The 15610-nt window shown below is 37.9% G+C and overlaps 1 protein-coding gene across 5 annotated transcripts in view; it reads left to right on the top strand.

The window, feature by feature from the left end:
- eng (endoglin) overlaps positions 1-14835 on the top strand; it is a 38365-nt gene extending 23530 nt beyond the window's left edge. For 3 of the 5 annotated variants that reach the window (XM_019276275.2, XM_010737446.3, XM_019276276.2), the window contains exons 5-14: positions 1726-1903; positions 4719-4893; positions 4993-5098; positions 5356-5569; positions 5979-6127; positions 6413-6643; positions 6912-6978; positions 10599-10709; positions 10799-10846; positions 10940-14835. In XM_019276275.2, the coding sequence (XP_019131820.1) occupies positions 1726-1903; positions 4719-4893; positions 4993-5098; positions 5356-5569; positions 5979-6127; positions 6413-6643; positions 6912-6978; positions 10599-10709; positions 10799-10846; positions 10940-11061 (1401 nt within the window). In that variant the 3' untranslated portion in view covers positions 11062-14835. Of the gene's footprint in view, positions 1-1725; positions 1904-4718; positions 4894-4992; positions 5099-5355; positions 5570-5978; positions 6128-6412; positions 6644-6911; positions 6979-8221; positions 10579-10598; positions 10710-10798; positions 10847-10939 lie in introns of those variants that run through there. The other 2 variants (XM_027282272.1, XM_027282270.1) reach the window with 2 other exon arrangements.
- The last annotated feature ends 775 nt before the right edge of the window (positions 14836-15610 follow it).

Below are 15610 nucleotides of genomic sequence, written 5' to 3'. Positions count from 1 at the left end.
AGGGTTGTTAAAAAAGCAAAAAAAAAAGCAACACAGCAAGATTTTTGCCTATAAAGTCTTGTGACTCTCTTTTTTAATATATTTATTTAACACTTTGTTAGTTGTACAAGTAGGTTTTTCAATGTATATCACACATAACGCAGTATAGCTTAAGAATCTAAGCCTAGCATCTGTAACTCACACACACACTGCCTTCACAAGGCAGACTAATGGAAAAGAAGGATTACAACTTTCTGTAACTCTTTTTTCTATAAAAAAATCCTTTTACTGTGAGCCTGGAGAATATCAAACTGATTTCACAGATATTAATCAGCATCAGAGTTAAATTCTACTGTAATCATTAAAATGACTACCATTGTTATTTCCCTTTTTCTTCCCGTCCATCTTTCCCTGTCTGCCTGGTTCTATCGTGACTAGTTTCCCCTCTTTTATTTTTGGAGTTTCCCTTCACGCAATTTTTTTTATCTTGCGTCAATCAAATATGCATGTAGAAAAAAAAACAATGACTCCCTTGGGCTTTCTTGGCTTTCAACATTTTGCTCTGTGACGCAAGGACACACATGCAAATAGTCACATATACTAGACAGGTCAGGAGAGGGATTAATCTTATTTAGACAAGCATTTTCGCAGTTGATGAACACAACAGGATGTTTCATAGAAAGTCCAATTCTTTCTTAAGTTGCTCAGTTCATCATACCCTTTCACCTTATTTTGGTGAAATGCAATGAGTAACACTGATTACACAAAGTAAGTTGAATCAGAATCCAGTAAGTATGTATCACACTGTCCATGTATTGTGTTTTGAAGCTCACAAAAGTGAAAAACAAAAAAGAAATAGAACAAAGCACAATAAAACATGAAATATAATACGGCGGCTCGTCAAACTGCATGTAGTTAATCTAAAGTTTAAAATTGCACCTTAATAAAAGATTTCCTGTAAGTATTTAAGGGCGATGATCTCATTGTACTGTTCTATAAAGGTTCTTAGAGTTTCCTTCAGTTGACGTAAGTGTTTACAAAATGAAGAGGAGCACTTTATTTTCCACTTCAGCAAAATTGCTGAGGAAGAGAAGGACAAATCAGTAGACTGAAGGTTGTGCCTGAAATAAAACCAGAACATGTTTTCTGTCATGAAACGCTTTGAACGCATTTTTTTGCTTAAGCGTCTAGAAGCCCACTGTAGACTCCTGTGTTCCCAGTGCCTTCCCCTCCCTTTTCATCCATGCAAAGCTTAATGTAAACTCCATTATTTCCCATTGGCCTTGACGAGGAAACAGCGATGTCTAGTCGATGAGATGGATGTATATATTTATACCTTGTATGGAGCCAGATTCTAGCCGACTGCGGTGACGCACAAAGCTAAAAAAGGTCCCATTTCCTGGCCCCACTCAGGAAGCAAAGGAAAGACCATGGCTCCAACAGGGTTGCGCAACAAGGCTCGTGGATACTTAACCATAATAAACATTTCTTTTTTACAGGACCCTGCTCAGAGAATGGAGGGAGAATTGGGTGGAGTAATAGAGGAGAAGGAGATGGATGGGCAAACATGTTTCATATGACAAAATATGAGCAGACATGAAATAAATATAACTAGATATGAAGCTCAGTTCTGTGTTGTTGCAGCAGTGGGTGACAGAATTGTGCATTTGAGGACATAGGTGATTCTGACTGGAAATAGCATTGTTATATGAAACTAATTTGTATGACTTGGCCTCTACTTTGCAGATAAACAATCACTCCAAAATTGATCTACATGGTAATGACCATAAGAACAACATCCACACTCAAGACTTCCCCACTCAGGGTGAAGAGCTGGTGAAGTGGGCGAGTCAGAAGTTTGGGGGTGTGACTTCATTCACCACAGTCCAAAATCTGAAAATAATCTCATGGACGGGCACAAGCGGTAAGAATTATTTGTGTTACCTGGCTGATATATCATTAACATACTTTTTACGCCAACAATGTTTTTCCCCCTAAATAATCTTTTTATGGCTGTGTTTTTGTGTCAGTTTGGACAGAGTCAGTTACATGCCAAAATATGAAATAAGGATTCGAAGATACCTAAAAGTGTTTCAGTTTTATCAGAATTGACATTATGATTTCTATCTGGATCATGCTATCTGTATTTCTATTTGGCCTAAAACAATATTTCTTGTGCTGGAGAGCAAAGTAACATAACTCAGATTTTTCAGTCACAGACAAATATATTAGTAAAATCTTATGGCTTGCTTTGGACATTTTTCTTTTCAAACCAGAAACTTTGACAGTAAAACCTGCCCCCCAAAGCTTCATTATATACAGTAACAGACCCCATGCTGTTTTAATATTTGGAATCTTCTATGTCTGTGAGCCCAGCACTGGCTGCCATATGGCCATTCTTCTACAAAACGCACCATAAACCATTGAGGGAATATACCCTCTACTGAAATATATCACTGTCACAATTCTATATACTTAAGATATTGAATACAATTCTAAAAATCTGATTGATCTTGTCCAAGTGTAAGCAATCCTTAAAATACCAGAAGAGAAACATTGTCTCTTCAGTGAAGCTCTTCTGCTTAATTTTCATTGTAACGTTTATCACTTGCTGCCATTTGTTTAGAAAATGCCTCCTGACTTTATATTTATACGGGACAGACACATTGGCATTTTATTATTTAGTTAGTTCCTCTCTTAATATTTTCATCCATGTTGTATGAACAATCATACTTTTCATATTTAAGATATGCTCACTAAAGCTGCCCATACTAAGATGGATAAGTGTTTCTAAATGAATGCTGTAGTCCTACAGCTGTAATCTTTAAGCAGGAAGCTAAACAATATCATGAGCAATAACAGCAGCAAAACAGAATTTAAAACCAGATGATCTGTGTCAACGCAAACATTCCTACCTCAGAAAACTTGTATTTATTTTATACTGAGCACCAACCAGGTGGAACTTTGAGTCAACTGAAAATATTTTGTAGAGTATATTCCAAACTAAGCATCTCTGCTCGGTTTTTAACACTCAGTAAACCTCTCATAATGCTGTATGTTGGAAACACAAATACCCATACTTTCACAAGCTTGTCATATGGGCAAATCTTAAGTAGTCAAACCCTTAGCTCGGATAAAGTAAAGTGCTGTGTGACTAAGCTCAGAGTTCTCAGTGCTGACAGGGCATCATTGCATGTGACAAAACATTTTGACCGGGAAGCCATGGACAAATAGCCACCGATGCTGAAGATTGATGAAGCGAACTTTCACTTCACGAGCTTGATGGACATTAAGAACATTATTTGCTGCTGTTGCCAGCAGCAGCAGCAGCAGCAGCAGCAGCGGGATGCTCGATGCGAGCACAATTATTTCCTAACAAAGCTTCCTTAAGGCGGTCTGAGCCAAAGCAGAGCTCTGGCATGGCTTTAGATGGTGGAGCAGTTATGATGCTGGGAACGTGGTGGCTGTTTTAAACAGTATTTTGAATAGATTAAGTTTGAATTTTTCACTTTATGATTGCCTATCCAGGTTCATAGGGTTTACAGTAGGTGATGGTCCTTTCGTGGCAATGGCATACTGCTCGATTCCAATTTTAAATGAGTTGATTAAATTGTGATGAAATGCTGTTTTTTTTTTTAGCCACTCTTAGTTTCAGCTACGGTTATCACTGACTCACAGTCCACAGGGGCATTCAAATTACTCAACCAGTGAAGCAGTTTACATTTTACTATTTTGTTGTATCCCTCGGCTCATAATATGTCGTTAGGTGAACTTGCGTAGGCCATGTTGTAGGCGTCTGAAAAGTCTGTGCAATGACTACACAGCAGTGTGTTGCCAAGTTGAAGGCTCGCTGAAGAGAAAATACTTCGTCCTTCAGGTTTTCTGAATGTCTGAATGTGATTTGAAATTCAGGTCATGCTATTGCTCATACAGAAGATACATGTTAACAGTGTTAAGGAAGTTAGGCAACCTTTGGATTGTAGTTGCTCAGCTACAAGCCAGTCAGGACATACATACAGTAACTAAAAGTAGTTTGAAGTAGCACTGCACAGATTTCTCATTTCTCTTCTCGATTTTTCATCCATGTGCTCAGTGCGTTTTCAAACACTTTGGCTCAAATGTGCTGACTGCTCAGCGCACTTGGCTCTTGGTGTGATGAGGCTATATGAGGTGCTGTGGGAAACGTATATCACCCCAGCATAGTGTTTTGAAACAAAATGTGAGCAGCAATTTGAGCACTACACCAGTGTGCACTGTTAAACCATCCGTCAACATTATTTGGTCAAAGGCTGAGCATAGTGTACTCTCATGAGACTGCTCCTGGAACATCTTCCATTGCAGGGAAGGGAACTTGCTAATGTGCCTGTCCCAGCAATTTGGTCTCCTGTTGCAGCCGGGGCTATGGCTCCCCAGTGCTGGCCACTGAGTGAACTGTCAGCTCTGTAACCAGCCACGCTTAACAGAAATATTCTCTTAATGCATCACTCTCAGTGTAACTACTTAAATAAATATAAAAATTAGGCTTTAATTGTAATTGCATTCTGTAGCCACTACCTCTCTGCCACAATTATGTATTCAAACAGAAGTGCAGTCCATTTTCTGAGCTGTTGTCTTGCATTTTGTAAGATTTACAGTATGGATGCAGAAATAATTTTGTTACTCATAATTTCCACTGTAATGTCACATTTGTTTTGCAATGAATGAACAGCAATGGCAAATGAATGTTTGTCGTTTTACAGGAAGCAAGCCTGGCTCTCATTCCTGCGTACTTAAAAATGAAGATCCATTTGAGAAGCATTTTATAAAGATCGGAGCGGAAACCTGGGCTTCGATCAAATCTTGCTCCCCACAGCCAGAGAACCTCAGCGCTGGAGAGATCCACATTATAAACATCCCAGAGAATGCCAACGTTCGGTAAACCTTGAGATTTTACAAGACATACAGATGCACCTTACTATGTATAGTTTTGCTATGTTTGCAACTTTTTGTAATTTTTGAATCTTTATATTGCAGCAATATATCAATTCGCATGGACAAGCATGATAAGACCAGTATGTTTCTGAGAGGTCCTCAGGGCACCACATGGAACTTTCTCAACATACAACACACAACCTTTGCTGTAAGCTTACACATATACACACACTCCAGTAGAGAGTTGGCATATTTATTATTACCACAACCACATGTGAGATAGGATTTATTAAGAGGACAAAGACTCCACTCTGTGTGATTACATTGTTTTATATAGTGAGATATAGGTCACTAAATTAAATAAACGAGTTTGTGGAAATGTGTTTATTATTGAATAATATTATTGTGAATAGTTGTACAAGAAAGTCTCTAAGTGATTTTTTTTAACTCTTTCTCTTTCTACAGTCCAACAATATAATCATTCTGCCCTCAATGAGTCAAGACTCATCAGTCAAATTCACAGTCCAACCTTTACTCACATCGAACAACGACAGTGCAGTGAGTGTACAAAGGGCGGCTTTAACTCATTTTAAAGCCAGTACTTTCACCAGCTACACTGAACTCAGTCCAGAGGACTCTATGGTTTTATTGGTTCTCGGAAAAATGGAAAAACCAACAGGTAAGACGATAGAAGGTAAAAAAAGAAAAAGAAAATTGTTGCAAAAAGCCATAGGCCGCACATAACACGTTACACAATGCCTGCAGTGAGATGAGAAATTGGGAGGATAATGACTGCTTTGATAATCATTCTCACACCACCATCATCATTATCATTATCACACTCACTATATTATTTTACATACACAATGTGCTATGCTGGAGTTTGAATAAGCCCTTTGAGGTCTTTAAGTTCTCATTTTAAGTCTTTTTGTCTAGAGGAGGATAAAGACCTAAAAAAGAAAAAGTGTTATAAAAGCAAAGTTTACACAGGAAAGGACAACTTTTTGTATGAAGGTCACTAGAAACAGTGATAAAATTGAATGGATGCATTATCTCTTTTTTAATTTTTTTATTTGTTATTCTCTTAGTTACAGTCACAGTACCAGAACCAGTCACTCCCATCACAACTACTGCACCTCAGATGCCTCTGATGATGCAGCTTTACACTTCCCCAGACTACCGTTCTCCACTGGACCCGAACACCAAGGTGCAGAGTGACAAGAGAATTTATGCAGAGGTAAGAAATCATTCACCCTCTCTCAGCTGTTTTTTTTTTGTACATGACCTCATTCAACTCCTGCATAAAAATAGCTAATTGTATGTTGAATAATGTAGCATAGCAATAAAATGGTTCATTATTCACCTGCAGCTAATATGATATTGGTGAATCCATCTCAAACATAAAAAAAAAAGATCACTTTACTGCGCTTAGCTCATGCCCATTTGTCAGATTCATTCTTGTGCTTTTTCCATTCTGTTGAAATTCATTTTATATTTTTCATCCTTTCTCTGTTTCCTGCAGATTTCAGGGCACACTATAGGGAATATTGTCTTGACCATCAAGGTGATCAGCTGCACTGTGCACTCCAAGGGCTCATGTCCTGTAGTGAAAGAGCTGCCCTTCATACCAGAGACCTGCTCCTTAAATTCTTGTCCCAATAGCACACGACTCAGCTTCTCCTTAGATCAGATCCAAGAGCTGACGTCCACCACATGGGATCTGGAATGCTCCGTCAAATTTTGCTACAGTGAGGTAGGAAATTTATCAGGTGTCGTGCTTAAAATAAACCATGTCAAACTGATGTGTTTTTATTCCTAAATATATATATGTTTTTATAAATATGTTTATAATATAACCTGTGTTACACCTTTGCTTTGGTTGGCTTTTTGCATTCATTGGCAGTGTAGATCTGTTGTGGTGGGGGGCTTTTGACGGGACTTAATCAAAATACTGGAACTTACAGGAACTACTGGAAGTTAATGACAAACTGATAACATATTGACCTTCTCCACCTCAATAGAAATGTGGAGATGCAGGAAGAGTAAAGAGGAACCTGGAAGTTACCCAGCCATGTCTGCAACCACCAAGTGAGTTCAGTTTTAACTCCAAAATATGGATCAGTTCATTGTGTGTGCTTTTTCACATACAGTATAGACCCAATAGTATTACATTCTTCTCAGAATCAGTGTTTTTTTTGTAAAACAAATGATTTCTACTCAGACTTGTTGCAGTGTCTACACAAAAATCTCATATTTATTGTTAAAGAATAGGCCCCAGTCTTTTGTTTTAGCTGATTTTTGCTTCTTTCTTTCTTATTTTATAACTTACTTATTAAAACTGACATTCCAGAAGAAAAAAAAACACACAACACATTTGCAATACTACTGTGTTCCACTAATGTGTGATACTTTTTTCAGTTTGTTTCTTGAGCTTGATTAATGATTGATTCCTTTTTATTTAAAAAATCATTTATTTTTACATCAATGAAAATGCACCAAGACAACAATTACAAAAAGGTCCAGCCTCCAAAATGTTCCACAAAAAAATTGCAGTAAAAGTTTTCCTGATGGTGTCACTTCTTGATAAATCTTTGCTATGATGATAAATGTTTCATATTTAATTCTCTAACAATAAACTCTCTGAACTTTTCAAAAAACGTAGTACTTTTAAATTTATTTATTTATTTTGCCCTCAGGAATCAATTGCTAGTCTGGTTCTTGGCCAGTGAATTGCAGCTTGCTGCTACCATTTTCATTCCTATTGTTGCTTTCAGTGCACAAGAAGTGCCGCTCGGGCGGTTGTCATAGCAGTGAACTCAGGATATGCAGTGAAGCCGGTAAGGGGTTGCGGGGCAGGGCCTCGTCCTTTAGGAAGGACTGCAGGCTGACCTTGTGGCCACAATCAGAAGTAATGGCCCTCAGGGGAGGGGTGCAAAATCCTTTGTGTTTCCAAGTGGTCTGACTGTGTATGCTGTCCAAACACAGCCACTGGGCCTGGTGCTATTGTCAGACCATTCAACACAATTAACTCAAACAAGGAAAGATGTCTCCAGCCAGATGATTCATTCCTAGGAAAAAATGTAATGATTCAATTTCTGTCTAAAGAGACACAAGGCAGTAGATGTTGATTAAATAGGGGGTTATCACGATCACGTCTTTTATGAAAACTGATAACAGATTTGTTTATTCTTTATCCTCCATTTCCTTCTAGAGGAGAAAGATAAAAGTTGGTATGTCAGTGTTGCAGCTGTATGTGCTGGGGAAGCTGACTAAACGACTCATCCATGCTTTCCTGTGTCCTGTTTGTCCTCCTCTTTGCTTACGTAATTAGAAATGTTTTGTTCTGGAGACGGGGACGTACTGAAATACAGGAATGGAACTAGCTGTAAGGAACAATGCTGGTTTGGTAGGTCTATTCATGTGGTTCCATTCATTAGCCTAGTGTCAGAGATACAAGGGTTATATCAGCAGCACTAGCAGACTGCATTCTGTTGCGAGGCTTCACTGGGCAGGGCTCCATTCAGCACTCATTCCTGTTTGCTAGTTTTCATACAGGGGGCTCTAGGGAGTCACAGCACAGGCCTGCTGTCTGTCTCCTCCTCTCCACCTGCACTGGAGCTTCTGCTTCCTGCTCCTGTTTACTCAGCTTTGCTGTCAAAGCCTCACTTACACAAACTAACACAGCAACTGATTACAGAAAAAAAAAGTCTCAAGAGAAAGCCTGCTCAAGTTTCTGTGATGTTTCTGGCCCATTCGGGGTCAGGGAATGTTCCTCACTGAAAGATCAACAAACTGGGTTGGGTGTCTGGGATGCAGTCAACCCAAACGCCCACAAGATGTCACTGTTTTAGTGCTCTGGGTCATTTATTTCAGTTGAAATGTGGTATTGTTTAACCAAATAGTATTTAATGCAGACTTTATTTTCATTTGAAATCGTAAATTAAAATATTAAATTAAGCTTTATGGTGTCAAATCCAATATTGGGCTTTATACTTTCCTTATGTACTTTCAGTTCAGTTGAATGTTGTATGTTCTGATATCAGTATTGAGTCCATCTAGAGCAGTTGCACTACACACAGTTATTCAAATAAACATGATGCACACAGTGGTGGCAAGTTTCTCCAAAACAAACCCACTGTCTTTTGTCCTTCATGTCCTCTCTTTAATGTACTTCAGGAAAGGAGAGCTGTAATGTATGAAGCCCAGTATAGTTCTTAGCCTAGCACATTCCACCAGGAGGCAGGAGGCAGCAGAGGCAGGTGAGAGAAACCCGTGCAAAGGTGATGATTAGTTTCTTCCAAATGTTCTGGATACTTGTGGATGGATCACTACAGGTAGCAGAAGGAGGTTGAGAAGGAAAAGCATTTGAAGGAGCACATATTTTTTTTGATCCACAACACATGACAAGCCCAGACAAGCTACGTCTGAAAACAATTTGACAGCAGTCTGGTCAGATGCAGAGCATACTGAAGAAGTCAAAGTTTAGATTATAATTATAACATTCCAAACTCCCAAACTGCTTTCTGTATCATGATTATGTGAGAACTGATCTTGGTGGAACATTTTAAAAGACGTTTCAGTCGATAATATCTATTTTCCAGCTTTAAAATCATAAGCAAAGCTTGATTACTGCACAGTGAGTAGTTAGTTTGTACAATCAGATGTTTAAAGGTTTAAGGTGAAGTCTGAGTGAAGGGGAAAACTGTCCATAATCTATTCTAGAGCCTTCTTCAAATTACATCTATTTCAAGATAATCCTCTTGCCAGACCACAATGAGTGGAGCAAATATGTGGAGATGGCCTTGGCACGTTAGTACAGTATGTTTGTATGTCAGAAGCAAGTTTTAGTGCTTACCTGTTCTCTTACTCTTCCAGAGCTGAACTGAGGCAAAATGATTTTTATTGCTGCTGGCTCAGGGTTTTATGTTTTCTATTAAGTTTGTTAGCACTGAAGCACGAAGTGTGGGGCAAGCCAGAACACAGCTTGCCCAAAGAACATTACCAATGCCAAACTTGATTGTAAATTGAAATTTGTTTCATTAAATTAGAACAGAGAAAATGATAGATTTCTTTTTTTAAATTTCAGTTAAGCGGAGGTCTAACCCTGAAAAAGTAATGACTGTTTTTTTACTGTTTGGGCTTTGCTTATATTGTTCGAAGGAATATTATTAAAGAACAAAAATGCATTGTAGTTACATGGTTATATAGCTGAAAGCAGGATTTTCTTATTAAAAAAAACAAAAACAAAAAAACACCCATACCGTTATTGGTACATGCCAGTAAACTCCTACATTTTAAATTCAAGATAAAAAAACGTGTTCACTCAGCAAGCAGTACAATTACTGTTTGGGTGTTCTGTGAAACCGCAATAAAATTTGCTGCTGGCAACTGGTACTTTGACTTCTTGTTTGCTTGGGTTTCTCTGGAGAAATCAGCCAATCGGATCAGAGCCAATCTTTGAACTTTTTGCTGTTACCCAAGTGACACATATTATATTATACATCTCTGCAAGATATTTACCATACCTAATTTATTTTTCACTGTGACTGACCACCTACTGTGTATCAAGAACATTTCCAGTCTCTGCAAATTTATTTTCAACTTTGTTGACATGAATGTTAACTACCAGTTTTGACTTGTGGTTTCTGATATTGCTTTTGCTTAAACAAAGCTTGCATACATTGTTTTTTTTTATGTGTATGTTTCAGCCCCACCATGCTTTGATTTTGGCCTGCCTGGTGTTCTGTGCATTGCATTTGGAGGGTTCCTGATTGGAGTATTACTTATTGGAGCACTGTGGTTTATCAAAATTAAAACAGGTAAATGTATAACCTCTGGTTTCTGGTTGAATATACATCTGAACTGATGTTTGAATAGATTTGACATCGTCACATTCTGCTTAATTCAGGGTACCCAACTGGACTGGACATTAGCTCTACTGCAGCAAATCTTCCTGGTAAGGATTGTTTCTTCTCTTCTTCTTCTTATTGGTTGTTTTCTTTTTTTCTTTTTATCTTATTGGCTTCTCTCTGATCTTCTTCCTTTTTAGGATGTCCCTGCTCAGGAGCAAAACGGCAACCTGTCTCCACCAATCCCTCCCCCTCCGAGAACAGCAGCGCCAACGCTAGCATTGGAAGCACCCAGAGCACACCGACCAGCAGCATGGCATGAGATTATGGTAATCTCCACCACCAGCAGGGCCACCATCTCCTTTCAAAGTCACCTATACGGGTTTTGTGCTTTTGTTGTCTTTAATAATGCTTACAAAGCATTCCTCCCTTCCTTGCTCCTTCTCATTAAAAAGCACGACCCACGTCTTTGACACCTCAAGCCTGAAATGGATGTGATCTAGGAGTTTGTAATGGTGGATGGGGGGTGGGCGCTGGGTGACGGATAACAGAAGTCTAATCAATGGCTTCTGACGCTCACCTCTGCAGCCTTTCTGTAAAGTCAAGCTCCTAGACAGGAAGTTAAAGAGGGCAAGAAGAAAAAAAAATTGGCTCCCAGAAACAGGAAAAACAAACCATATCCCCCAAGAGCTAACAGGAAATTCACTGCATTCCTTCCAATGAATTGTGCTTGTGTGATGGCAGTACAATAATAGTTAGACAGGAGACAAACCGGTCAAAAGACTGACTTTGAAAAACAGATGAAAAGCTGTTTTGCATTCACATCTAAGCTACAAAAAAATGAAGGTTTTTGGCTCGGTCAGTCCCAAAAGTTATCAACAATGCCTCGGGGTTTAAAAAGCTCAACATGTTAGGATCTCAAACCAGTCAATGAAATACTCACTTCAAGGAGTATTTGTCTTAATTGGAGTTCGAGGTCAATGATTAACAGCTACCTCCTATTATTTAGAAGTCTGGAGATAAGTTTAAACTTAACACTAGATTTCTCTGGTGAATTGATCTTATTTTTTTTTGCCTTTTTCAATTTTTGTTTTATTCTTGTATCACTTGGTGAAATCTTCTAGTTGACACTATATTTGAAACTAAGTTACGGTGCCATTTTCATGCTATCCAATAGCTTTCATAACTCAACAATATCCTAAATCATATTTATGGCCCAAAGGTAGCAATGAATTATGAACCATTAATAAAAAAAAAATTACTTTCATTTATGTGAACTCAGAGGTAATCGCTCTTGTAATGTACAGGACAGCATGCAGAGATACATGGCTTTTTTAAGAGAGTAATGTCCCCCTAATGAGGAGTTAGTACCAAAATTCTGCACATCAGTTTTCAGACCTCAGACTTATATATGGAACTAAGTACCTCTCATACAGCTACGCCCACAGGGTGGAGTTTCCCCAAAATAGTCTTCCTGGAGGTGGAATTCCAGTACTTTTCCTTTGCACAATGTCACTTCTCAGCAGAATCTGTAATAACTGCCAGACAATTTGTTGTAACTGCAATTTTTCACCATAAATGTAATGTGTGTGATAAAATACACACACACACACACACACAATAGAAAAATAACTGATATAAAGTGTTTTCAGGCCATTATAATCATCTCCACAGCTTGTGGTATATAAAAACCCTATGTGAAGATTTACATTAAGCAATTATAAACTGGCCAACCTGCTTGCAAAATGTAGCCAGACATTAATGTTCTGTTCTATCTTGTGACTGGAGATGAGAAGCCCAGAAGGGAAAGAATCTCTAATGGATGTTAATGATGATCACCAATGCATTTCAGAGGTTTCACTTTGACAAGCAAGCCTGCTACATCCTGAAGTGTCATCAGTTCAATGTGACCAAACTCCCGTAGACTTTTATTCCACCAATAATATGCAAAAATATTCCGTAAAGCTCCACATCTAATAATATTTCTTACTCAGAAGGGAGTGAAATCTGTGAGATTAAATGCAAATGTTTGTTTTAAACAAATTGGCTAGAAAACCCAATTTCCAAGAGAAGGTAATATTGATATACATCCATACATATATATCCATATCTGTACATTTAAACCCTGCCAAAAATTGATTAAACACCTTCAAGCCCCCCCACGTTTCCCTAACTTCTGAAAAAAGTCATCAGCTCTGGACTTTAGATTGCATACTGTATTACTAGTAACTAGTATGACACCGCATCTTGTAAGTACTGTTTGCAACATAGTATTAGTCATTCAGCTGCGCTTTAATTCCATTAAGACTGCTTTGAAAATCAACGTAATGATATGGAAACTGTCATTTAAGAGTGATCTGAAGAGTTTCTTGTCAACATTATTAACTTCTGCTCTCTACATTGGATGGGCTGCATCAGCCACTGCAGTGATAACGATAGACAGAAGCTGCATAGGTGCATAACGGTGACTTTCATGAGGCCTACAACTGTAGAGTGACGGTTGATCCGTAAACTGCTTGTTTCAATGTACAAATGTAAATGTATTTTATATTTTTATTGCCACTCTTTTACCTCTTTAAAAAAAAATCAAAAAACATTACAATCACACGCCAGGTCTTGTGGCGTAAGTAAGCAATTTGTATCCACAGTACAGTACTTTGCATCAGAACTGCGATGTTAAATCGTTTCCATATATACGTACATTTTGACACACATTGATTTACTTTTACTAGATCATATATATTCACACTCCCAGTAGTTATTCACCTTCTGATTTGGATTGCTAAAATAATTTATTCACTTTCAAACCTAATCTCAAAAACATTCAACCATTTGTAAAACCTCTCCTCATTATATGTGAGCTATGTTGCCTGTTACCCCTCTCAGTCTGTGCGTACATGTACGTTTTTCTCTGCATTTCTGATTTTCTTTGAGTATTTGTGTAGCGACAGAGAACAAAGAGGGCCAGTACAAATTGCCACTTGAGTATTTGTGCAATATGATGAGGTAAACTTGTATTTAATGTCTCTATGTAATATTTTTTAGCTTTTTTTTTGGATGTGTTATATGATATTCATACTATGAATCATTTTCTTAACCTGCTTTGTTCTTTTACATATTTGGAGAACTGGGACGATTCCTAATTAAGGCACTTATCAAATACATAAGATTTGTTTTGTATAGTAATCTTTTTTTGTAATTCTCATATAGATTTTGATTCTATTAAAACCACAGACAGTGCGTGTCACATCATGTCAAAGACAGTACATTTGGTTCCTTCCCCCATTTAACACTCTAAGATTCATGCCACTGTCTAAAAACACAGCATATCTCTGCTGACATCCTGACATTGTATTGTCTGAATTTCTCACCACAGAGAGGCCTCCGAGTTAAATATTCAACACTCACAAACTTGTCGTTCGCAAGAAACATTCCAAATTAAATGTGTGAAAACGCAGCAGTTAGTGAGAACTTTTTTTTTTCCATTTATTTTTAAGAAAAAGAGTGACAATATTCTCTCTCTCTTTTTTTTATTTTATTGTCAAATGTCAGGTATTCTGTACCTGTATTAAAACCAGCCCCAGTGAGTACCAGGATTCTGTCTGAGCGCTGACAGTAAAATCAGACAGCCTGTCAGTTAATTTGTTAACCCCGCAGATCCCTTCGTTACCTCTGACAACAATTTCCTCCTCCTCAGACACACTTCACAGTTAACGAAATATGTCTGTGTCTGTGTGTGCATATACGCAGTATATATACTGTATGTGTGTAGGTGTGTGTGTGTGTGTGTGTGCGTGTGTGTGCGCATCTGTGTGTAGGTGTACAATAGATGCCGACATTAATGTGAGCAGATTCCTTCTTTTAATAATGTCCAAATTCTGAATTTTCACCGTAACAGTTCGCCTTAACAACATGTCAGAATGTCTGCTTTATAAAAGGCAGCGTTATTTTTGTGCTACAGTGGGCACTCTTTTACCATTTAAAATTGATCTATTTGTTGAGACAGTACTCAACTGATGTCATGTACTTCTATGTTGTCTCTAAAGAAATATATGTTTTGTCTGAAATTATCTTAATAAAATAAATCTGACAAACATTCCTTGTGTTTCTAGCGTCTTTCTTAAAGCCTTGTGACATTGTAGTGGGTAAACCTCAAAGCCTTATGTAACATTGGGAAAAACAAACTCTCCAGATACCAAGGACATGTAACATCATGGAGTGATGCAGCACACTTCGCAAAGCAGTGACACAGAATAAAGAGCCAGGAAAGCTATACGCACTAAAACTTATTATAAAGGAGCAATGAAGGATATACTGTTTTTAAGTTGTATTTGTCTTTTGTTTAATAATAATATAGTAAAGGGACATGTTGTAGGTCATGAAAATGCTCAGTTATTTGACTGGCCTTGTCTTAACTTTCTGTGACATTTTCACTTGATGATTTGCCTACAGTAGGTGAGATGAACTCCATTATAAAGAGTCTTACCAAAACAGAGAGAAAAAGTTACTTTCAACCCAAGTAGTGGACATGTAGAGTATGATTTGGCATAATGACTAATGACAGGAGGTCTCACAGTTTACCGCAGTTTGAACACATTAAATCCAGATCATAAGCGTGCAGCCTGCTGTCCTTATGCAGCTCACGCTACAGGACAGATTTGATCCAGATTAAAACCTGGGTCACAAGTGTATCTGACTCAAACTTGATCTTGAAAACAACAGCCACAAATCATTAAAATGTCTGTATGTGTGTTTAAACCTGCATGAAATTATAAACTAGCATTTCAACTTGTCAGATGTGGTGGAAAAAATATTCAGATTAAGTAAAAGTAGCAACACCACAATGTAAAACCTGCATTCAAAGCATATAC

This window comes from Larimichthys crocea, chromosome IX (assembly GCF_000972845.2).
Source record: "Larimichthys crocea isolate SSNF chromosome IX, L_crocea_2.0, whole genome shotgun sequence".
NCBI lineage: Eukaryota > Metazoa > Chordata > Actinopteri > Sciaenidae > Larimichthys > Larimichthys crocea.
This window is presented reverse-complemented; position numbering and strand designations above follow the sequence as displayed.